The 24661-nt window shown below is 40.2% G+C and overlaps 1 protein-coding gene across 3 annotated transcripts in view; it reads left to right on the top strand.

Moving 5' to 3' along the window:
- Positions 1–431: 431 nt before the first annotated feature.
- The window catches only part of MOB2 (MOB kinase activator 2), a 120850-nt gene continuing 96620 nt past the window's right edge, over positions 432–24661 (top strand). Inside the window, exons 1-2 of one of the 3 annotated variants that reach the window (XM_075047884.1) lie at positions 432–664; positions 1370–1495. In XM_075047884.1, coding sequence (XP_074903985.1) covers positions 648–664; positions 1370–1495 — 143 coding nt within the window. In that variant the 5' untranslated portion in view covers positions 432–647. Of the gene's footprint in view, positions 665–1369; positions 1496–22895; positions 22961–24661 lie in introns of those variants that run through there. The other 2 variants (XM_075047890.1, XM_075047886.1) reach the window with 2 other exon arrangements.

Genomic DNA, 24661 nt, shown 5'->3' with positions numbered 1-24661 from the left:
CAGGCTTTCATCACCCTCACGAAGTAATTCTGTCTTGCGTGCAGGGTGGGCAACCACCCCAGTGCTACCTCGGGGACCTGAGCTCCCCTCAGGCAGCCCGTGGCATAGCGAGAACTGAACCGCTGAGGCCCCGTCCCAGACAGTGAAGTCCCCCCGGGGGGCACACGACAGGTAACGCTGGAGGGCCCTGGTCCGGGGACCAAGAGCCCCCAGCCAGAAGGAAGCCCCTTGAGGGGCCCCGCTCCCCTCGGCGCCCTCACCGCCCGGGCGTGCCAGGGCCCCCCAGGCCGCGAGAGCGTTACCGGCCGCGCCCGAACTACATTTCCCAGCGTGCCCCGGGCGCCGGGGAGGAGGGGGTGGAAGGCGGGGGGCCGCTTCCGGGTTGGCGGCTGGCGGCCGCCAGCGCCGTGTGTTTACTTCCGGCCGCCCCAGTGCGCGAGTGTCAGGCTGAGGAAGGGACCCGGCGCAGCCTGGCGGCCGCCCCGCCCGCACCGCCCAGCCGGAGCCGAGCAGCCGGGAAGGCAGCGAGCGAGCGAGCGAGGGAGGGAGGAGCCCGGCCCCGGCGCCCGCAGCGGCGGCCCCCATGAGCGGGCGGTGAGCGGGGAGTCGGCGGCCGCGGGAGCTTCCCGGCGCGGCGGGACCCAGCCATGGACTGGCTCATGGGGTGAGTGGGGCCCCCCCCTCTTCCCCCGCGGGCCGGCACCAGCCTCGGCAGGCTTCCCCGCTCCCGGGCAGCCCGGAGCCGCGGAGGAGGCGGCGGGGGGACGGCCGGCCGAGTGCGGGTAGCCGTTGGGGGCGCGAGGGCGAGCCGTTGGGCGCGTGAGGGGCGCCCGCCGAGCGGGGAGGCGCCGGCCGCCCTGTCGGGTGCGGGGCGCCCCGCGGGCGGCGCGACCGACCGCTGGGTTACGGGCGGCGGAGGTGACAGGCGGTGCGTTCGCGTCCCGCGGTGACAGCGGGAGGAAGCGTCAGGGAAGGCGGCTGGGGCAGACAGAGGCGAGCTGCTCTGGGTGTAGCCGGCTGCGGTGGAGGGAAGGAAGAGGTGCCCTTGTCCCAGGCGGTCGCTCTCCGAAAAAGTAACTTTTCCTTCCTTTTTTTTTTTTTGGGGGGGGGGGCGGTATAGGAAGGCCGGGTCTTGCAGGTCTCCCTGCTTCCCACCAATACAGTGTGGGGCTAATCCCTCTGCAACAGAACATCACTTTAAACCGAAAGGCTTGCCAAGGTTTAAATGGCTTTCTGTGGAGAGGAAGAAGAGGCCTAGGCGGAGATTAAAGCCAAATCAGAGCCACGCCGGGGGGCTTGGATAGCCTGGGATTAATAGTGCTAATTACATGGAGACAGAAGGTAGGAAGCACTTTGCTGCTGGTTTTAGGTCTGAAAACCTCGGTGCAGGAGAGGGAAGTGCAGCTGATGGGAGTGACCTGATATACTACCGGTATCCCAAGCAAGATAAACTTGGTTACTTCTTGCATGAATTGTGCTGGCGACCTGGACTCAGGTGAACTGTGAATAATTATGCTTCAAAATCGCATGAGCAGTAGGTTTATGCTTCAGCAAAACCAGTATTGCAGTGATAACTCGCTGCCCTTAGTTTCTTCTTCACAGTAGTTTGGTCCGGTTCCTGAGTGTGATCTTTACCGTCTAAGTTGCCTCCTTTTCTAATGTGATGTGCCTAGAATACAACATAAACGATTTTGTTGCAGTTGCTAGATGTGGTGTATTAGAAAGATCACTTGTGTGTGTGTGTTGCCTTTTGTCTGCAGCTGAACTGTTTGCTGGTGAAAGTATGGCACTTGTTATGTTTTACTGTAAGTTTGACCCCTCAGTCCGATGGAGGGAATCTTGAATACCTGTGGGGTAGATATTGATGGCTGGGTTTTCCTCCAGCAGGCTGAGCAGCAGAAATGCAGTGTTTGTGGCAAGTGAAGGGGTCTATGTGCCATGTACTGCAAGACTTGTGTCTTGTGAGTCAGAGAGCTGCACTCTATTATTACATGGTCTTAATGAAAATATGAAATACATTGTTTTGATTTGTTTCATAACAACCACAAAGCACAGGTGGTCTGTTATATTTACTTTGTAAAAGTAAAAGCTGAAGTGTCAAAAAGTGCCGCTGTAATTACAAAAAAGACAAACCCAGGACTTATGCAAGACATTTAGATGACTCAAAATGCCTCATTTACACAGTTGTACATATTTTGTGTGAATTATGTTGTGAAGCAGAAAAGAATCAAGGTTTAGTTTAGCCAAACTCTCAATATGTTAAAATGCCAGTATTCTCATGAAAAATATTTTGGGCTTTTTGAAGTTGCTATGAAAAAATTGGCATTTGTTCTGTACTTTTTGACTTGGGGTGGGTGGATCCGTTCATGTGTGGAAAAAGACTTGCCTGTTTTCCCCATTGTAATGGGAATGGATCCTGAGTCATTTGTGCAGTTCCTTGCTTGTTCTTAGCTATTTCCCGATATGTTTCTTGCCTGACCAAACCCAGTATTGTCTCTCTGACGGTCTTAATGTTTTCTGCTTTAAAACTTCGTGAGTTCTCGTTGTGTGAATTTGGGAGGGGGGATGTTATGGCAGGAAGGGAGAACATTGATATTTTGAAGAGGGAAGGGGTAGAAGGCCTGAGGGACCTTTTCTTATTCTGTCCCAAGTTATGGCTGCTGTTAGCAACTATGTGTCTAAATGGAAACATCCTTTTTGCTGTTTGAGGAAGAAACTGAGGACATTCGCCTACCAGGGCAGAAGTTTGGGTAATGTCACTTGCTCAGCCTTTCCTTTAGTGAAAACTTTAGCTGTTTGGGTCTCTTGTGTGAGAAGGGAAGGGCTGCAGTAAAACCTGCAGAAATAGTAGGGAAACGGGTCACTCCCAGTACCGATCACTTTGTGTCGATGTCTCTGGAGAACAAATTGTATTGGTTTGCTTCTCGGTGTTGTCACTTTCTCCCAAATAAGTGTCACCACTAATAAAAGTACTGTGATCTTTCTTATTCCTAACTGCTTTGGTAATGTGCTGGTTTGCAGTTACAGCTTTCCATGTGCTTTCCATACCCTTCTTGTATGTCTCATGTTATCGGTTGTGCTTTCTTAATGTTTCGGTGTGAGAAACAGCCTCTGTGTTTTAACTTAGTATTACTGAGAAATTAACCTTCAAGTGCAAGTGTGTTAAATTAGGCAGCAGTAACAGTTCCTTCTGTTCTGGAACTCTACCCTTCAAGCTCGTGTCGCATTTATCCGATAGACGATTTAGAGTGAGATCTGCTTTATTCCTTGCTGGTCCTCCCCTTCATTTGTGGTCTCTTGGAAAGTGGGGGAAGGGCAAGTTCTAATCATACGACAAAGGGCAGCAGCCCAAGTGTCTCTGATCGCCTCAGAGTGCTTAATATACAAAAAAGGGAAGCTGAAGCTTATAAACAATAGTGAATTTGTTATGGATTAACAAACAGCTATAGGCTTATGTGGTCACACAGCAAAACTTCTCTGGGTGCTGCCTTCTGTTCAGTCAAGTGCTTCAAAATCCAGTCAAGTCCTAGGGAAGAAAGCTGAAAAAAAATGAGCTGCTGGCATGTTACAGTGCTCTGTTTAGCACCAAAATAAATCCAAAGTCTTTTCTGTGGTTGGTTAGTATCTTTTACCCTTCTGCTGGATGTAGCCTTACTACTGATATTGGTGAAAGACTATGGTTTCCTCAGTGCACTCTCTCAATTGAAGGAAAAAAACCCCACCCGCTTTGAGCCTTTTTGTTGTACATAGGGTATATTTTCAGTGCAATTTTGACTAGGTATCAGTGTTGTTTAGTTGCTTTGCTCACCAGCATCTGACAGAGATCTATATTACCCTCTTTGGAAGAGATTCCAAACTTTTGTGTTACAAATAGCACTGATCTGCTCTTGAAGTTCAGAGCAGCAACAAAGGCATTGTTCCTTCAGTTATGAAACTTGCTTTTTTATTTGTTTTAAAGTTCATAATTTAAAAGGAGTAAAACATATTAATGGTACTAGTAAAACTGACACAGTGTCAGTTATTTTTAATCTTCAGCTATGATGTCTGATGCTGCAACACATTTTTTTCATAATAGAGGAGGATTGTGTACTGTAGCCTTTTTTGTGAACTGTTATGTAAAAAGGGGAGAGAGAAACAAACTATTTTGCCAACAATTACCTGTTAAACACAAAACATAATTTGGAGCTACATCTGTGCTATAAACTTTGCAGGTTAATAGGCTATGCTGATTGAAACTAAGAAAACTGCAACAGTTTAACATAGCTATGATGGCAAAACACCTCTGTAGATGCATCTTAAACTGGGAATGAAACTACCTCTGCAGAAATGAGCTGGAGAGCCTTGTATAGGCTGCTTCAAAAGCCTTCAGCATGTAGACCAGACCTATGAAAAGGGACTCTTAGTGAAGGAAATGGGCAGGGGGGGACATCTTCCATTTTTTCCTTTGCAAGAAAGCTTCCGTTTCCATAAACTAATTGTGTTCCCTCTCGACTCTTACTTGAATGCCTCTGAGCACAGGAGAAACTCTGCATCCTCAAGAAGTGAAATGCTACCTCTAAAGTCTTCAATAAAGATTATCTTCTGTTGAATGTGTATCAATATTTCCTCTGCATCAGAGGACTGTGCTATTCCAGGATCAGCGTAAGCATCTCTTGTACTTGTGAGCTGCAGTGTCCACTCCTTTCACAGGCACTTCTGGTACCAGTAAAATGTCAGTGCCCTCATCCATGTGGCTAGGTTTCACTGTGGTACTGAGGACTCTTTTTTCTTCCGAGGGAAGACTGCAGCACCTAGTGGCTTGTTAATAATAAAATTTTAGGTGCAGAACTTATGTTATGTAATAAACCTTTTTTTCTTCTGGACAGCAGGGTGTCTAGCTCTTCGGGGGGGATTTATGACAGTAAGAAATAAGTTGTGGGAGCATGCTAACTTTATGCAAGTGTATTATCTCTCTGCCTTTCTGTGCCTTATGGTGACTTGACAAAGATTCACAGCTCCTTCTTTCAGACTTTAATTAGAGTCTAAGTGGAGTAAAAGAGAAGGGGCTGTGTGCAATAGGGATTCCTCTTGTCTTTAATTTTTAAGTTGTAGGTCTTGCTATCCAAATTGTCATACCATCCACTGCTGACTTATCTATTCTTTCATATGTTGCCCTGGTGACTTGGAAAGGAGGGCCTAAAAATGATTGAAGACTATCATTTTCTCATATCGCACATCTTCAGCTTTGAGGACAGTTAGAAAAGCAATAGCCGAGAAAGATCAGGAAATAAAGCTGGCAGAAGAAAAAAAGCAGAATATCAGAATATTTGTGCCTTGTCGTGGTTTAACCCCAGCCAACAACTAAACTAAGCACCACGCAGCTGCTCAATCACTCCCCCCCAGTAGGATGGGGGAGAGAATCCGGGGGCGGGGTGGGAAGTAAAACTTGTGAGTTGAGATAAGAACAGTTTAGTGGAACAGAAAGGAAGAAAATAATAACAATAATAAAATGACACTAATACTAATAAAAGGGTTGGAATATACAAAATGATTGATGCACAATGCAATTGCTCAGCACTCGCTGACTGATGCCTAGTTAGTTCCCGAGCAGTGATCTGCTCCCCCCAGTTTATATACTAGGCATGATGACACATGGTATGGAATACCCCGTTGGCCAGTTTGGGTCAGCTGTCCTGGCTGTGTCCTGTCCCAACTTCTTGTGCCCCTCCAGCTTTCTCGCTGGCTGGACACGAGAAGCTGAAAAATCCTTCACTTTAGACTAAATACTACTTGGCAACAACTCAAAACATCAGTGTGTTATCAACATTATTCTCATACTAAATCCAAAACACATAACACTATACCAGCTACTAGAAAGAAAACTAACTCTATCCCAGCCGAAATCAGGATATGCCTGAAGACAACACAGACAGGTTCGGTCTACTCAGGTGCTCTGTGATCTGCAAGATAAAGCAAGTAGCTACAGCTATAAACTAAAGAATGTCTAATCCGATATAATAGCCTTCATACTTGCAAATTTTTTGTAATGTCAATGAATCCATTGTAAACACCACATATATACACTGCCTTGCATAGTCTTCATCTTCACTACCAGGATAGGTATTTTCCATAATTGGAAATTATGTTGTATTAAGACAGCGCAGTAACTGTGCAAATTCAATCTTTTCGAGTATATACTATACTGATGATTTTTAACAAACAGTGCAAGAGAACTTCTCAAGGTCTGCACACTGCTAGATTTGCCTAGTACAGAAGGCCTGTGTGTCATGCATTTATTTTATTTAGCTACAACTGTCAGGGGCTTAAAATAAAGCTAGCAGTTTTTCCCCTTGTTTTGGATATAGGATTTTGCCACATTATCCCAGCAGTGATTTTAAAGGCTAGAGGAAAAGTAACACATACTGCTGTTTTGTTGACTTCCATTTTGCATTTATGGAAGTGTCTTTAAGAAATTTCCTCATCAGGCCATAAGATGCTGTCCAGTTCAAGATGCACTATGGTGAAATATGAGTAATACTGTTATGCAGAGAAGTCCTAGCCTTGAGCTAGAACAGCTAAGGACGAGATGTGAAAAAAGCACACTAGTGTTCTAGTTCTGAATAAGTAAACATCCAATATGCTGATTTTTAAGCTGATAGACTAAATCATTGTTGCTTTTGAACGGGATGCATTATCATAGAATATCTCAAGTTGGAAGGGACCCATAAGGATCAAGTCCATTAATTGTAAGGAGTGCTTCCTGTAGTGGGAACAGTGAGAAATCATGCAGCATACTTAGTTGTCAGCTTGTCTGGTGCATAATATAGTTGAACCAAGAAGAGTACTCCTGTCTTTACCTAGCAGACTTTTATTTAAAAAGGTAGCTAATGATTTTTATTCTAGTTACTGTTTGAAACTTCCTAATTATAGCAAATATTTCTATAAAAAGGAAGAAAGGAAGAACATTGGAAGTTCTTCAGCTGCTGTAACCATAAGGAATGCTTTCCCCCTTCTTCACTTCAGTCATCTTCAGTGGAGAAAGTCTACTGCCTTTAATAAGGCAGTTTTCCCCCTAGAAGCTCTGCTGCAACCTCTCACCTTTCACAGCTTGCATGGTGTGTATATTTATTTGTTCTGTTTTTTAACTGACCTCACAACAGGTGTTTCCCTTGCATTACATTGCCTGAAAACTCTTGGCTTTGCAGGCCATTTTCCCTACTTTGAAGGAGCTGAAAATAACAGAACCGGTAAACCAGACATGTCCAGTCCCATTGGGCAGGAAGTATTCATGTGTTCCTTATTTATTTCTATTTATAGGTGTAACATTACCTATGGGGTCTGAGGTTGTTCTCCCCAGATAAATCTAGGTCTGTCTGAGCCACTTGTACTCAGTTCGCCCCTTACTTAATGAGACTTCGATATTATTTCATACACTTATCAGACATTAGCAGTACTAAACAAGAAGCTAGCTGGGAAAACTAGTATAACATAGTCTGCAGATAAAAGAATATCTCCATTAAATATTAACTTGTAGTATTCATTAGTATAGTAGTAAAAAGGCGCTGTTAGTTTGAAATGTGAGTTTCCAGGGCTATCATAGTTGTAGAAAAGGAGTCAGGACTGGATGGGATGAGAGCAATTTAAACTTTTCAGGCATGTTGTTCCCTTAGGTCTCTCTAGTTCTGAAAGTGCTTGGTTATATTACTGAGATTGTCACTGTTAAGGCTTTTCTGCTGTAATGCAAAACAAATAAAAAATAACTGCAGAGCCTTGCTCCCTGAAGTGTCCTGGTATAGTTAGTTATTGATTTCTTGGAGAAAATGCCAAATAAATCCTGCATTTTGAAACCTGTGTTACTTCAGCAAGCCACAGAATTTGTATCAGACAGTTACTTTCCTTTGGTCAGTACAATGCATGTGAATACTGGCTTGTTGTTATGACAGCATTCTTTTTCCAATGACAATTTTATTGAGGGACAAGAAGAGTAGGTCAATCTATCAATCTTAAGGTCCCTAAAGTAAAATGAACTATTACTTTCCTTAGAAAAAGAGTTGAGCATTCTAAAAGGGTAGCAATACTCCTTCCTTGCATCTCTGCATGCTACCTTCTCCTTTATGCTAGCATCAGTATTCAGAAAGGCTGATAGGTTAAGATGCTTAGCTGACTGAAAACTAATTGTTTTTTTTTTTTTTTTTACTTTTTTTCCTCTTCTAAGGTTAGTTTTCAGCTAAATGAGTTCCTGCAGCCTGTTTGTGTAGCTACATGAATAATGTTAATAACACTATGGAGATGGTGAGAACATAAAGCTTAGGGAACATTCTTTTTGGTGGCATCAAGGACTTAAATCAATTGAGTGTAATCATGTACTAATGTGACTATTAGTGGTAATTACTCTGCAAATAATTAGTGATTTTCTGATGATGTATCCTGCTTGAACTGTTTGGAAGAACTGCAGAATGTCTGAAAATAGGAGATGCTATGACTAGGCTAGTATCTTGGAGCAGGTAATGGCTTCAGAGCACTGTCACAGTTGCTGTCCTACTGTGTTACATTCAGTTTATGGCTAAACTATAAATATACTTGTAGTGAACTGGATATTTATGAATAAGTCAGAATTTATAATTTGCTCTAAATCATGTTTCATCTACCTGAGAAAAGTGCTGGCTCTGTCATGGTATGAATGTGAAGGTAGGTAGGATTTTGTGTGCCTGGCTGAATCCAGCAGTCTGATTCAAGAGTTTTCAGGAAGCTTGGTTCATGCATGATGGCCTACATAGCTTTGCCATATTTCACTGGCAGTTTCCATCTGTTACATCTACTGGATGTGGGCCCAGAGCAAGCATACTTGAAAGAGCAAAATTAATAAGAGACTGCAGTTTTTAGATAGCTGTGTATACAAGTTTGAACTCGGTGTTGTCAGATCTGCATATTCTGCAACCATTGGTGACCTATTAAACAACTTTAATGTGGGTTTCTGCTAGTGGAATACTACTGAAGTAATGTTGTGCATCATTTTTAACCCAAGTTTAGCCTTCTACAATTAGTGATAAGGTTGTGAAACTTACTTGCTAGGTTCAGTTTTTTAATGCCCTCCTTAGCAATTTTTCCACTCATCTTATTCTCCATTAAAAAAAGAAAAAATCAGACCGTGTCCTTCACTGTACTAAGTTTTATAATGAATAAATGTGATTTTTAAAATTCATTTTTGCAGTCATGTTGTTTATAATATTACTGGAGACTGTTATGTCAGTGAGATACTTAAGGAAGAACTGTTGTGTTGTGACTGTTCCAGAACTTCAGTTGCACTCTGGGAGTTTCCCTGCTTGAGACAGTGTGCAATAATTTTAAATACTTTAATTTTGGAGTTAGAATGATGAGTATAACTGTAAATAGCTGAACAGCAGTACTATAATGTTAGAATTTGGAGGGGGGAAAAATGGCAGTTTTGTCTGAAGTTAGTTTCCTTTCATTCTGCCAGCCAAGAGAAACTGGTCAGGGTGCAAGTTCTTCACACAATCCACAAAGCTCTGTTTCTGACTGTGGAAAAAGAGCACTGAATGCAAACATTAAAAAAAAACAAACAACCAAAACCAAAACCCAACCAATCCCCCCCCAGAATTTAGATAAAATTTTCAAGGCCCTGAGGAATGTCAGATATTAAACTGGAATCAAGACAGGAATGACTGTCATAGACCAAATTCCTTCTTACTCTGAACATTCAGAGTAAATCCATTAAGCTAGAATGTAAGCATGCAGAAAACTGTATTTTTAAATGGTCCAGATCCAGTAACTTGAGCTCTTCAGAATATAATCTGCATGCTTCTCCCCCCCCTCCCCTGCCCGCTTTCTTTTCTTTCTTCACTGTTCAGGTTACAAAGGTGTTCATTGAATATTTTTATCATCAGCATTCAGCGACTGAATCACTACTGTCCCTTCTCTACACTGAAATGTGTAAATAGTTGGGACTGTGACCTGAGAAGTCTCATACTATTTATACATAAAGCACAGAATTTGTGTGAAACAGGATGCACAGAGGTGACCTTGAGACTGATTTTTTTAACTGCTTCATTTTACAACCTTAATGCTCCTTCAGTCTAGAATTTCCTACTTTAGATAACTTCTTTCTTTTGTATGGTTCTTTGTAAAACAGGAGGGAGTTGTTCAGGAAAGGCTTTGTTCCATACAGTAGATCTTAACAGGTTATGCAAAACTGGACAGAGATTTTTTTTTTTTACAACATGGTGTTTTGTGTCTTCTTTGCGGATGGGCTCAGATTACAGAGTTAACTCCATGGTTTCAAGTTTGTGTCAGGTGTGATAAATGGTTTTCTTTTCAGTCAGCGTTCTCTCTGATGACGTCCAGGTGTTGCTGGAACTCCAGTCTGTAATCTTCATGATTGTCATGTCTAATAAAGTGTTTGTCTGTGACTGCTTTCCATCAGATATAAAAGGGACTGAGTTGGTAGTGAGGGCTAATAACTTTTATTAGACCAACAGATGTACTTGGGGAAGAAACAAAAAGCTTCTGGGCATACTTATACCTCTTGTTTATGTTAATAGGCTGTCTTGAACAAAAACCCATGTTAGTACTACAGCTCCATGTCAGCTGGATAAATCTCACCTGCTGATTTAGCAGGGGGCTGGTACATTTTTAAGGAGCTGACCAACCTACATTCAAAAAGGCACAGGTGGGCACTGGTCTTGCTATTTAAGGTTATCTGAATCTCTTCTAGGAAAAGAAAGAGATTAGGAATGGGAGTATTTGCTGGTTCTGGTCTAGGCTATCCAGATCCTCAGATGTACCTAATCCCCTTCAATATTGTCTTCTCTTTTGTTCTGTGAGCCAGCCTTTCTTGGTTCATTTGTAATTTCTGGTTGGGGTGCGTGTGCTAACCTGCAGTCCTGACGTATTTTCAGGTGATGTTTGTGTCTGCTTTTTGTTGTAGCCAGATAGTGCCATTTTTTGAATTAGCTGATTTTTGAGGTTTGGAAGAAGTCTGACTGGTAAGAGATGAACGGAAGAAGTAATGAAGAGGATACTTCAACCTAATGACTACAGCTGGTGGTGTGGTTTTTGGTGTTTTTTTTTTTTTTTTTTTTGGTGCCTCCTCCCCCCCCCTTCTAGTCTTAATCTTGTAAGGTAGAGGGTCTGTTGGGTGCCATTCTGCTGCTTGATTTTTTGGGCATTAAGGAGTACTGTTCCTTCTATGCAGTATTCCTGGATGGGCATCTATAACAGTTGTTCTTATTGTGTCCATTCCTCAATTGATTATTGTGATGCTGTTGGTTATGAGCAATTTTTGAAGACTAACCTGAAATTTCAGTTTTTTTCAGATGTATTTATTAATGTTTCTTATTAGGCATATAATAGGCCTTTACCATGTGGTCTGGCATAGCACAGGTTTTAGCTTTGAGTTGTGGGTGCTATTCAAAATGCTGAATTTGGTGATTTGCATTCTTATAACCCCAGAATGTCTGTAATGAGGTTGTCTCTCTTGCCCCACCCTTCTGAATATGGCTTGAGTCACTTGAGCTTGTTGAGGCTTGAGCTGGTGCAGTGAAGTACTACGAACACTCATCTATGAAAGGGGAGATTCTGTGTTAGTGCCCGTAATGCACAGCTAGGTATTTAGCTGTAAGTTTATAGGCAGCGTGGTTGGTTTACTTTATAAAGGGTGGCCTTTCTGTTTTCACACAGTACTGTAAGATGGTGGGTTTTGTTTTTGGTTTTTTTTTAGTGTTTATAAGTGTTTTCCAGGCTTGTTTCAGGCAGGATGTGCCTAGTCATCCACTAAAATGTAGGCAGCTGTTGCTATATGTGGTATAACTTTCCAGGTGGGCAAAATATTATTTAGATGTTCACAGACTTGCATTTTCTCATTATTGTTAATAGAATCAATGCTTTTGTTTAAATCAAGTTCGTCTTGGTTTTAGGTAGAGTGAAAACTTACTAGGTTGACCGGTTGGGAATACTTGAAATTAGTAGTCTTGTTAATGGAGAAATATTTTCTGCAGTTCATGAAACACATGCAGTGTAATTATCCGCTACCTTGCAGGACAAAATCACTTGCTGGTTTGTTTTTTCAGCAGAATGTATGTAGTCCTTTTTCGAAGTAAATAAAATAAGAAATATTCTTGCTTAGTAGATCTATTGAATTCCCATGTTTAAACATTTTATTCTGAAACATTTTTTTATTTTCTAGTTGGCAAAAATTTCTTGAGAAGGAAGTAACTTTATTATAAAGACAGACTCATTTCGGCACATTGGTTCTACTTGTTTAGGGTGTGTCAGCTATCCGCAGTATTTGTGAGCCAAGCCAAAAATGTAAAATAAAAGGGTGCTAAATATTTCTGTGGGCATCACAAAGTAAACTAACATGAAGGTTGTTTAACTTCTGAATGACAATGTCCATGAATGTTTTAATGTGTTTTAACAGATACAATTCAAATTCCCTCTTTTAACTTGATTTCACTTCCCGTGTAGAAAAGCACTCTCGCAATGACAAACAGTAAAAAAAAAAACACCCAAAACAACCAGCCATTGCTGTTCGAGTAAGAAGATAGAATTTGAGCAAAGAGGAAGCAAATATAGGAATAAGGATTGTGCTCATACATGTAGTAAAACTTAGCACATACATCATCATTTCCTGTCTGGGTATAATAAAGAAATAATAATTATTTTCCATTATTACAAAGAGCTTGATATTTCTATAAAATACTGCACACAGTAGTATCTTATGTAGAATCACTGTTTGTAATTGAACCGTAGCTGTCAAAACAAATGCACGAAGAACTTGGATCCGGGGAATTCCAGTATATGCCTCACCTAAAGGAGTGATTTATCGTTCATCCAGTGAAATGCTGTGGCCTGATTTGTCATGCGTGCACATTTTGCAAATAGACACCTGCAACATGCTACCCATGTATCACAGTATGCTGTCTGTTGTGACTTTTCAGTTGCCTGTGGCTGTGAACATTATTGCCTGCCCTTTAATCCCTAGGCCAATAGTTCTTGTCCCATAAGTGTTTGTATATAATATTTTCTTCTACTTGTGGACTTCGCACACTTTATTACAAGGTGTGGATGTGGTTTGTTTGGGTCTGTGACAAAGGTTCTAGTTACAAAGGTTCTAGTCTTAGTTACACCAAACATCAGTGTATACAGTTTGATGGTATCACAAGTCAGGCCAAAAGATACTACTGATGAGTCTCAAGGGCTAAAATGGATTAACACTGATGTCTTCTGAATGATGTGAGATTTGAACTTGAGGGCACCTAACGACGAGATCAGTGTACCCTTTGTGAACTACACAGTACCTGAGTGGGAAAGAACCTTTGCTTTCTGGAGGGCTTGAGCGCGATGGAAAAGGAAATGTGATTGGGCTGAAATGTGCAACTTTGTGCAAAATTGTGTCCTCTGCCATTTCCTTTGAAACTAGAGTTTAGTAACTGCTCCATGTTTGCTGCTCTTACTATGTTGGTCAAGTACTCTAGAAGTCAAACTAGACATCTGTTAAATGAGCTATGAAAAAGTGCATGAGGCTTGGAGGACGTCAAAGGCTGTTATAATGGGGGAGCTAGACTGCACATGCAAACCAAATCTACCCAGAGCTTTTTTTTCCTAGCAAAGTGAAATGTGAAGATGTACTACTTTCTCCCTATTCCTCTTAATTCTGTGATCCACTATCCTAAATCTTACACTTTTTAAAAATGGCACATGAAGTTTTACTCGCTAGATGAAGGGAGAGTTAATTTTACCTCTTTGGTATTGCTGACCAAACAATGAAGTAGATCTGGTCTGTATTAGCTAAAATAAGAGAGATAATGCATCCTAGTTTTGGTATGTTTTGGGTGAAAAATACTGCATCATTATGAAAAGATGTTGCCAAAATGAAGTGTCTTAAAGAGTCTAACTGAAATTGCCTGTCCCCTTATCCTTTTACTAGTGTATGCTCAAGTATATGGACTTTTTATATGCAAAAAAAAAAAAAAAAGAGGCAGGACCAAACAGCTGTGGGAATACCTAATCCAAATTGGATCTGTGTTCCCACTGAAAGAAATAATGTGGCTGCTCACAGGAACTATCCCTGTGGCTTGTTTCCCCAAGATCCCTGGAGACTGGTGATGTGGGTGGAGTGCACAGGACATGCAGTAAAAATACCGTGAGATAACCTGTCCAAAAAGGAGTCTAATCTCCAAGGAAGACAATGGTTATCATATAGCCATGAGCTACTCATTAACTCAGGGTTCCTAAACCAAATATTATTCTAGAGTGACAGCCAGCTACTAACATGAAACTGTTACTTCCTTTTTAATCTCATTTTGGATTTGCTTCTTTGTGCCAATTTTTTGGAATTCAGTAGTAAAATGACAATGTGAGTATCATAGCAGGCACTGTCTCAGACCTCCAAAGAAAGAATGAATTCTCTAATATGCTCTTGTTACAAAATCAAACCCAGAACTTCAGATTAACTAGGTTTCAGTAAATACTTGTTCTGCTTCATCATGTGGAAAAGCAACAAGTTCAAAAGTGGGGGGAGAATAAGGCAAAAGTGGGTTTAAAGACAATTGAATCGCCAGCATACTTTTACAATAAAGAACAATGTTGGTGTCTTGCATAACAATAGAACATTGGACTACTAATAAATAGGAAGAATTGTTGTATACAGCCCATAGTTGAGCTATAGCGTTTAAATTGTATGATTCACTAAGGTAAATAATACAGTTCTGTAAAGATTAACCACATTAGCAAGAGTACTAACTAGGATAATACTGGTTTTCCATCCATGCATTAAAGCCGAGCAGTCAGAGCCAGGAAGAAATTTCTCTTGAGTTATGGTGTTGGGCAATTAGCTGCATTTCCAGAGATTTATGGAGTCTTCTGAATAGCTTCAGTGTTGGTGATTGTCAGAAATGGAATATTGGACTTGGTAGGCTCTTATTTTGCATTACACATGGTCCTGTGATGCGGAGGTAGATATCCAGAACATATTTACATAACAGCACAGTAAAGCTTAATCTTTTCTTCTGTTTGCAAATACCTCCCTTTTCAACATACAGGAAGTTGAAATACTTCATAAAAATCTGGTTGTTACAGGGGGACAAAAGTACAACTCGCTTCCAAAATAACTTTTGTAACACTCTCACTTCCAAACCTGTTTTTTCCTACAAAAGTACTAAATGTATTAGTTGGTGATTCGATTTTAAGTTTAGAAAACTTTATTGAGTACTAATGGAATGCTTTTCCTGCTGTTCTTTAAGTCAGGGCTACTTGTGCATTTGCACCTCTGTGATGTGTCTTACAGAAAGATTAAGAAATTGGTATCTCTTCTTCCTTGTTTTAAATTAATACCTTTTGGACTAAGGTCAACTTTTTCAGCTTTATTGTTCATGAAGTCAGCTGTCTTGTAAGCATATTTCATTCTTGCATTTGTTTAGAGGCCTTGAATTACCACATCTGGTTCCTAAGGATGACAAAGCCACTCTTTTTCTGGTATTTACTGTTCTCTATTGTTGAAATGTCACCTTTGGGACTGTGACTGTCATTAGACATATGTTAATCCTTGTAGTAACTTTTAATGATATTGATAATGCAGTAATAATGAGGGAAAAAGATTAAATTGGTTCTTTGGGGAAAAGATTTGAAATTCCATGGAATTAAAAGTATCTCAGGATGTTAATATTGAATCATGGTGGTGCTCTTCCTTTATTACTAGTTTTCTAGAGGTGAAAATACACCAGATTTTTTCTTGCTTTCCCAGAAAGAAGTAAGAATTAAGATGGAATCTATTTTAACATCAGCAAGAATAGAATGTAGATTTGGAAACAAGGCCACTTGTATGTATATGAGCTATGTATATGAGTTGTATTACTGATCTACTGTTCTTTTTCTAATCTGTACTTGCTTGTTATTTGTTGTTGAGAAAGAGCTATAATAAAAAATCTGCTTGGATTGGGGATGCATTTTCAGAGATGCCATATGGTACGTTGGCCTTGGTCTTCTTGAATCTGCAGTGCTTCCTGAACAGTTTAAATACTTAAAACTTGCATACTTCTCTTGGCTATTCTGAGCGGAAGCTTCTGAAGTTTTAATAAACTTTTGTCACAATCTGAAGGGTTGGTTTCAGTCTATGGTAATTTTGTGCGATTTAAAAAAAAAAAACAAAACCAAACCCAACAATTTCAATATAATGTGAATGTTTAAGCACAGTTTACTAATTATCATCCTGCAGTAGGGATTACTTTAGCATCTGGAAATGTGAAACAAAAAGGTCATGGATTGAAGGTGCTTTCCCTAAGTGCTACTTAGTGAATTTCCTCTCCCCCGGAATGCTAATGGTGAAGATCCCTGATAGAAAAGAATAATGATTACTTTATTTGTCTCATTAGGTGAGTGCTTTACTTATTGGTGTGTGGGTTTGGTTTTTTTTTTTTTTTTGCATACGCACAAGGGAGATCTCAGCATGTTATCTAAATACACTTCATGTTTTTAAAGTTTTATGGTTGGTAACATGCTAGCTTAACAATCCTAGCTTTATTTTATTTATGTAGTATAAATACAGGAGAAAAGTCTTGATCAGGAGACATATAAATAGTATCTAAGTATGTAGATGAAGAAAATATGATTCTATTGGGTACTGCAAGGAGTAATACACAACCATGCCTGTTCAAACAGCTGATCAGTTGAATACGACCTCTGATTTGTTGGTATCATGCTGCGAATAAATTAGGTTTGTGTAGTGACTGGAAATGACTTTTTAATATTCCTTGGAACTGTTTTCACTTTAGGCTTTTGAAAATCCACTGCTCTTCCCTGGCTTCGTTCTTTAGTAGGTTTTAAATCAAATTGGTACAAACACATGGCGTACACGGTGTTGTCCTCGTAGATTTTATGAGAATTTGCATTGGTTTAGCTAACACAGTTCAAAAGATAACTGAAGTATGACAGTGACCAACATTTGAGTCTTGTACCTCAGCTCTTCCCGGTGAGATTTCATTTCCTTAAAAATACAGTAGAACTTGACTTGTTCAGATATTATAGTCTCCAAAATCTCTTGGAGAAGATGAAGTGCTTTATCATCTAAAGGATGACCTCATCATATGCCAAGGGAGCAAATGAGGCTGTAGCAGCTCTTATGAGCCTTTATTATGAAAAGTTGTGCAGATTTTTTAAGTGCTGTGTCTCCTTTGTCCTTTTTCCTCTAGAAGGTATACCTTTTACCAAAACAAGTCAATGAAGAAGTTGCTGATAAATTCTTTGGATAATTTTGAAAGTAGTTCACGTAAGGGAGTAGAAAGGAAACAAAGAAAAGTTAAAAATACAGTGCCTGTTTTCTCAGATACATGGTGCCAGCAACATGTTTGTAACCTCCATGATAGACTTCAGTACGATATATCTTGTCGAAAGAAAAGCTATCTGGATTTTTAGCATGGCTGTGTCAAAGCAGGAGATACCCTTTTTGTAAGGGAGAACTATTGCTTTCTAATGCTCCAGTTTTTCCCTCCAGTAAGTTTACTGAGGACAGCATTTTTCTTGCTACACCTTGCAATACTAAAAAACAGAGCTGATGTATGCATGAACTAGGAATGTTTCTGAAGACTGATTATCTTAAAAAACCAAGTAATGACGTTGGTAGTTTTTGTTGATCCATGTTAGACTACAGCTGTGAGTGTTCTCAGTGATTTGGGTAAATAAATTTGTGTTCAGACATTGGAATGATTGTCCATATGCCACACTAGCCTCTGCTTGCTTTAATTCTCATTACTGTACCTATGAGGGAGATATTTTTACCCAGTATCTGACAAGTGTATACAAATTTCTTTCATGTGTATCATTGTCATAGCTTCATTGTCATAGCTTGATATTATGAGAACAAAGGAAAGCTGGGGACCCTAGCGAGAATGTTAGAGAGGGATTAACAGAGCCTTGTAGCTATGGAGTTAAGCTGGGCTTCTGTTTTCACTACCAATGACATCTTGAATTATGCATACTAGGGATGCTTTTAAACACAGAAGCAATAGGAAATAAGACAGTTTGCTTCTAGCTTGTGTTTCCTGCAGGGCTTCTTGGATTTGCCTTCCAGTTAGACAACAGCATTTGGAACATAATCTTGTTGCTGTTTATTTCTTTTGCTGGTTATGTAGAGCGCCGGGCTTGAATCTGTTCTCCCCTTGCCCAAATCTTCCTTGAAGATGTAAGTTGGGAACATGCATGCAAAAAATCTCGTTGTGCGCATCCTGTTTTCAAATTGTGTTATTGCCTTCAGTCTTGCGCTCCTAACTGAGAATGTGGTTTGAAGGATGTCTTGTGCTTGCATCTGACAAAGTTGGTGAATGCTAAGGATGGAAGTGCATATGTTCATGAATGGTGTAAGAGTTGAACAACTAGCAAGGTTGTTTTAATTAATGGATGTATTTGTAGCTTTTTTAGAAGTATTTTGTGATGATACAGATACCTAAGTAGTCTGAATTGTGGTTCAGTTTTGTTTTGTTTTGTTTTTCTCAGGGTATGTATTAAGAAAAAAGTAGTCTTGTAGCAGTTTGAATATTCATGCTGTCATTATGGAACAGTGTAACCACAGGTGAACTTGCACAAATACTGAAAGCAGCATCCTGGAACAGAAATATAAACTTCTCCCTTCCTACTGCTTTATTTATTTCAAATGTGCAGATTGCTGAGGTAAGCAAGCCTGCAAAGTTGAGATGGGTTAGCTGTAAGGTAAGTGTTAACTCCTGTGAAAACAAGCCGCCTTCCATTACCAAGCACTTGTGAGTGGCCTGTTGCTGGTAACTTGCTAAAGGGTGACATAATTTGCAATTCTCATAGTGCAACAGCCTATTCCTGCCATGCTGAAATACTTCTGAGGATTTTGGTATATGCTCACTAGAAATACATTCATATGATTTTGCTTATGGGTTTAATGCAAAAGCAGAATGATTGATGGAAATTAAGTATGACAAAACGAGGAGCTTTTAGAATATATCAATGAAGTTTTACTAGGAACATGACTGGTATTACTCTAGCCCTGTCTCAGTGGTCTTTGGTATTAAATTTATAATACAAGGTACTGATTAGGATCTTCCCATTCAGTGAAATCATATTGCTTCACCTTTTGTAGGCTACTGTAAAACAACCTCTTAAACTAAGGTAGTTAGAGTGTTGATAAAAAGTAAAATATGCCTTCATCTATGTAAAAAAGCATAGAAGCGTAGAAGGTTTCCTGGTCTTTTAAGTGCTCTAAAACAATAAGACTATTTTTTGCTACAGAAACAGAGAATTTAATCATAATACTGCAGTATGGATTTCATCATTCAGCCCTTCCATGTCACTCATTTCTGTACCTAGAATTTGTACTGTACCACCTAGAAACTGTGGTATCTTGTTTCTGAGCTTTGCTAAAACTTAGATAATTTTTATTTCAACAGTGTTTGAGGCTGGATATACTGAGTGAAATGGCAAATTTATAATGCATAGTTTTTTGTTTAATTTTCTTTTTTTTTTTCCTATTAGAATTTTCCTCCCTATGTCTCCTGTTGAGAATATTTTCTATCATTATACAGGAGAAATGGTGCTAATGTTTGTTTTGTCATATAATGAACAAATCTGGTTTGGAAAGTTCCTCTCCCTAATTCCTATCTTTAAAGTCTTTGTTATGGTTCTAATTAGCAGATATTAGCATATGTATCAAAATGCAGAATGTGCAAGTACTATTTGGAAAATTAAATGCTAGGTTTAGCTCATCATTTTGTATCATTTGGATTTATTTTGAACAAAACATTAGCACACTGAAGTATGAAAACTATAAAATTATGGCATAAAATCAACATCAATAAAAATCTGTCTTACACATGGCTTTTCCTCTCCCAGTATCCATGCAGCTGGGGGAAAAAAAAAAAAAAGAGCATTATAACAAGTGTGTTGCTACTCTTCATGACTGAGACTGGAGAAGGTAAATGTGGAATTATCAATGTGGCATTGAAAAGGTAAAAACATTAAAGTGCTTTTATAATACGGAGAAAGAGATGGGGTGGATCACTTTGAGGAGAATTTTCTGCTTGAGCCAAAACAAGCACATATTTGTTTTGCCCGTTGCGATAATGTGCCACCCAACATACATGTTGGTACCACTACATCTGTAGTAACCACAACCATAGGGCTAGAAGAGCAGGCCTCAGCCCCAGGGAGCTCTGGCTACATTAGGAGTTGTGCCCAATCAATTCTACTGTGATCCTTCCTCTGTTTTTAAAAACTATTCCTCTGGAGAAGGTGAAAAGAGAGGCATTGACTGCTGTGGAACTTCTTAATTTTGTTAGATTTGGCATAAATATCTCATGTTTGGTACCTTGTTTTGCTCACTACCCACTACATCTCTTGATTTTTTTTTTATTTCCTAATACATATACTTGACTTTCTCTTCGGAAGAGGGTTTTAGCAACAACTGAAGGCTATTTAAAGGCAACCTTGAAGGCTTTTCTGTGGAACTGACCTTTAAATATACAGATTTACAGGGAGTAACAGGTCTTTATAAAAAGCACCACAGTATCCTATAACAAAAATCTTGGTATCACACAAAGACTATGTATTTTATGCCATAGTACCCTGAGCACTTTGTGCCAACTGGACTGCCATGAGAAGTGCTCTCTTCTCACTACTCCAGCTGTTTATTCCCCTTTCTTTGCCAGCTCAAGTGCTTGAGGGATCTCATTAGGAACTGGATCCTGCTAGTGATGCAGGTTAAAACTAATGGAAAGAAAACAGCATTTCAGTTCAACTGGGATCAGTTCCTGATCCAGTTCACTGTACTGCTGCACAAATACCTCTGCACGGGAAAGGCACAGAGGGAAGATTGAGACACCAGGAGTGATGGAGGGGGAGTGGGATCAACTCTAATGGTGGTAGTGACAGTTTGCTGGCTTAATGTATTTCTGGAACTGTGATGTTAGGTGCTATGGTCTCTCTCAGAAACTCGTTATGTACTAGACAAGATGAAACTAATTTTTTTTTCTATGAAAATCTCTAAAATAATCCATTTTCAGTGAAGTAATATGTCCTCTGAGAAATAAATAATTGTTCAAATGTCTAGAATGTTGTTCCTGTCGTTTGCTACAACTGTGGATCCAGAAATGTCACTATGAAAGAATACGTTTCTGTTTGGAGGAAGAAAAGTAACTTCAAATCTGATGACAAAGTGTAATCAGTCAGAACGGCAAAATCAGGCTGCCCTGGTAAACAGAAGAGTAGCGGGGCCAGGGCGATTGCAGAAACAAGCAGCGTGTCAACTTGCTGGGTATCCTGTTTAATTGCTGCAGATCTCGTGAGGGTTTGTGGTGATGCTTTGTACATACATGTGTGAATTTTCTGGGGAAAATGCTAATTAGGTTGATAATGTTTTAACAGATGCTTTAGCACACTTTCCATAAATGTAGTTTTTAGCTGAGATTTAGCCTTTCTAACTTGATGGAAGAATAGTTTGTATATCGGCTTATTTTCTGCTAAAATCAGACTAGCTTTCTTTTATATTCAAGTTGCTTTGCTACAGCAAAGTGAATGCAAATCAGACTCATTCTGTATCATTTCTTTTGTGTTCTGTCACCCTCTATGGTAATAGCCAACAAAAAGCTCAACTCCAAGTTATGTCTCTCTTTTGCTAGTTTTTTCTGCTGACATAACGCTCCCTAATGGGGATGCTGTGTATTCTGGGGACAGGAATGGATTCCCTTTGTGGGGTAGTCAGATGTAATCTTTTGGTAAAGGACTGACTTTGATAAAACACACTGCCCATTTCTGGTTGCAGCTGTTATGCATGAAATCCTGTTTATTGAATGTGCAATTATAGAAGAATAACGATAAACGTCCTCACTTTCTCTTAGTGCCATAGATGGCAAACTCATGCTGGTCAGGGAACCAAAGAGAAGTTAGGAAGTAGGACGTGCATCATATACTGTATATTGCCACATGCTCCCAGCTAGATGTCTTGTGATGTGAAAATCCAGTGTGTAACTTACAGAACAAAAATACACTTTAATATGAAATGACATGAAGTTCTTGACTAAAATCAATTATAACAGAATGTTCTTAATTCACTTTCTCTGCAAGTTGTACTTTGTTTTGTGGCTCACTGAAGATGGCTGTGATTTTGTTCAACCTGATGTTACCTAGCTGCTGTTCAGAGTACATTCATTCTTGTGACTCAGTTCACTCTTAAAATTCCTGATTTTGTGTACTTTTTTCCCGTAATATTTGTGCTTCCAGGATGCAAGGGGCAGTGCGTCGATACACTTGTTACAGGACCAAGCATTCTGTGGTCAGATGCAGTGCTTCAGAGATCTCCAGTGTATTGTGAGATGCAGCCATGTAGGTTTATCAGGAGCAGCTGTTTTTGTTTCGTGGACGGATCCATCTGGTGCGGAGGGGGGTGAGAGTGCTGGTGGCTTTTAGAGATTAGCTGGTGACAGTTTTGCTTGGGAAGTGTACCAAGTTTTAGCAGAGCTACTGTAACAGAGATAGGAGGTGAAAAGGGATGGTTAAAAAACCAGAAGCTCTGCTAATCTTTTTGTGCCAGAAGAAGCCTTCAGGATTTGGTTATCTGCATGTGGGTCTAACTGCAGCCTTGATTAGAGGAGTGCCTAACACTTCCTACTTCAGTAAAGATCTGGCTGAGCTGTTACAGATGACATTTGGACATACAAGGCCTAGATGAGGAGTCAGAGCAGCTGTGTCCTTGTGCAGGCGAGAGGGAGACTGTCCAGTTTATTGGATTACCTCGTCAGATCATGGCAATGCATGCTGCTTAAATCCCTTGGGGTAGGGAGTGTCGAAGAAGGGATGGATTATTTTAGGTAAACTGATTTAGACAGCAGTCCATTTTCTTGTTCCTTTTCTGCTGAGAAATTTGGGAACACTTCACGAAAGGGTAACGTTCAGTCTTCGAAATGTTCACGTCTGGTGTTGTGGTATTTTGTGGGCAGAAGCTGCGTGGCAGGTATGAGCTGGGCAGAGGGTCTACAGCAGCTTGATTAGTTTCTGTGCCTTTTGTTTAACTTCAGGAAGTGGTGGGTGAGTGCTTGCTTTTAATGATATTCCTACTCTCCTGCTTCTCCTCTCATCCTTTTTCCTAAGCTTATGCTGGTTAAGGGTTGACAGTAAGCGTTTGTTCAGCTTACTGCTTCCTTTTGTATTAAAGTGTAACTGTGAAATCTTTCCATTGTGAAAGAGCAAGGGAAGATTTCTGGGTTTAATTCTTGGCTGTTGGAACCTCCTGTATGTTGGGAAAGTGATACGGGTTTTGTGGGATCTCCAGCACTCTTGTAGTCTATTATAGAGTTATTACTATGCTCAGGTCTTCTATCAGTTTCTTAATATATGAAGGAAATTCTTTGCTCTCCAACTGAGCGGAGGGGATTTGAGAATAATGCCTTTCAAACAAGTACCATATTTGGTTTTCTGTATCTTGGAAGGGACAGCCTTGCTCCTGCATGTCAGAGTTTAGTTCCGTACTGTCTCTTGCTGTGTTTGGAGAACTAATAGTTACTACACAGGAATGGATTCCTCATACTCGGAGAGGAAGGTCTTCTGTCTTTTGCAGCTTAGACCCTGCTGATATAGCACTGGCTGATCTGAGAAGTGGGAGAATGATAAATATATGTTGGGACCATAAATTAGACATAAGACGCAAGTCAGCAAATACAGTCTCTTCAGAGGAAAACATGCAATGTTTGAATTGCACAGTAGACATAGAACAACTCTGTGTTGTAAATGAGTAAGAACTTGTCCTGTGCATATACTCTCTCTATATATGCAGTGACAGTCAACTTGGTGTCCAGAGTTTTGCAAGTGCTACAGCTAAAGTTCTTAATCTTGTCTTTTAAGCATAATGGTGCTTGCTTGAAAATGCTTTTAGGTGGCATTTTTCAGTCCCTCAGAACACAGTCATACAGCAAAGGCTGATTTAGGCTGTGGTGCCACTGAGGAAAAGGAGGATGGGATTTTCCTCAGTCGGTTCTGCCACTAGCAGAATATTGCTGCTTGGTTAGTTTATCGTCTTTAGGAGACTGCAAGATGCTGCACCAACAATTTGTGTCTGCACTCAGTGGGTGGGGGACAAGAACTTGGTGGGATGAGGGAGAGAGTTAATGGGGGCAAGGAGATACAGGCATGCCTTTTAATGTTGGTAATAACAAACTGATCGTCATTTGTAGAAAAAGGTAATTAATGAATTGGCTATGACTGAATAGTCCCAGATATAAACATAAAACTGAAGTTTTGGAAAGGTTTTGTAGAAGATCACTAAATGAAGAGGCTGATAGCACATGGGTGATTCTTTAATTTAACAAAAAACTTCATTGAAAAATTTTGGAAGAAATATTTTGAACACGTGATCTGTGTGAATTTGAGCACTTGAGAGGTGTGCTATGTCCAGTTCTCACTTGTTTCCTAAAACCAAGGCTTATAAAGTCCTGTAGTTTAATTGTAAACTTTGCAGGTTTTTTTTTTCCCCTCCTCACTGTAGCACATTCTACTCAGTGTAATTGGGAACATTTTACAATGGTAATGAACTTGGCAAGAGAAGAGCCCTTTGCCTGCTGCCAGAGTAAAGCAAATAAACAAATAAAGAAAACAAAAGAAGATCCCTCCCTGTCCCCTCGGCGGGTTGCAGGAGCGGCTGGCACCGCTGGCCATGCTG

Source organism: Buteo buteo, chromosome 16 (genome assembly GCF_964188355.1).
Source record: "Buteo buteo chromosome 16, bButBut1.hap1.1, whole genome shotgun sequence".
NCBI classification, from domain to species: Eukaryota; Metazoa; Chordata; class Aves; order Accipitriformes; family Accipitridae; genus Buteo; species Buteo buteo.
Note: the sequence above shows the minus strand (reverse complement) of the source record. Positions and strands in the feature narration are given on the sequence as shown.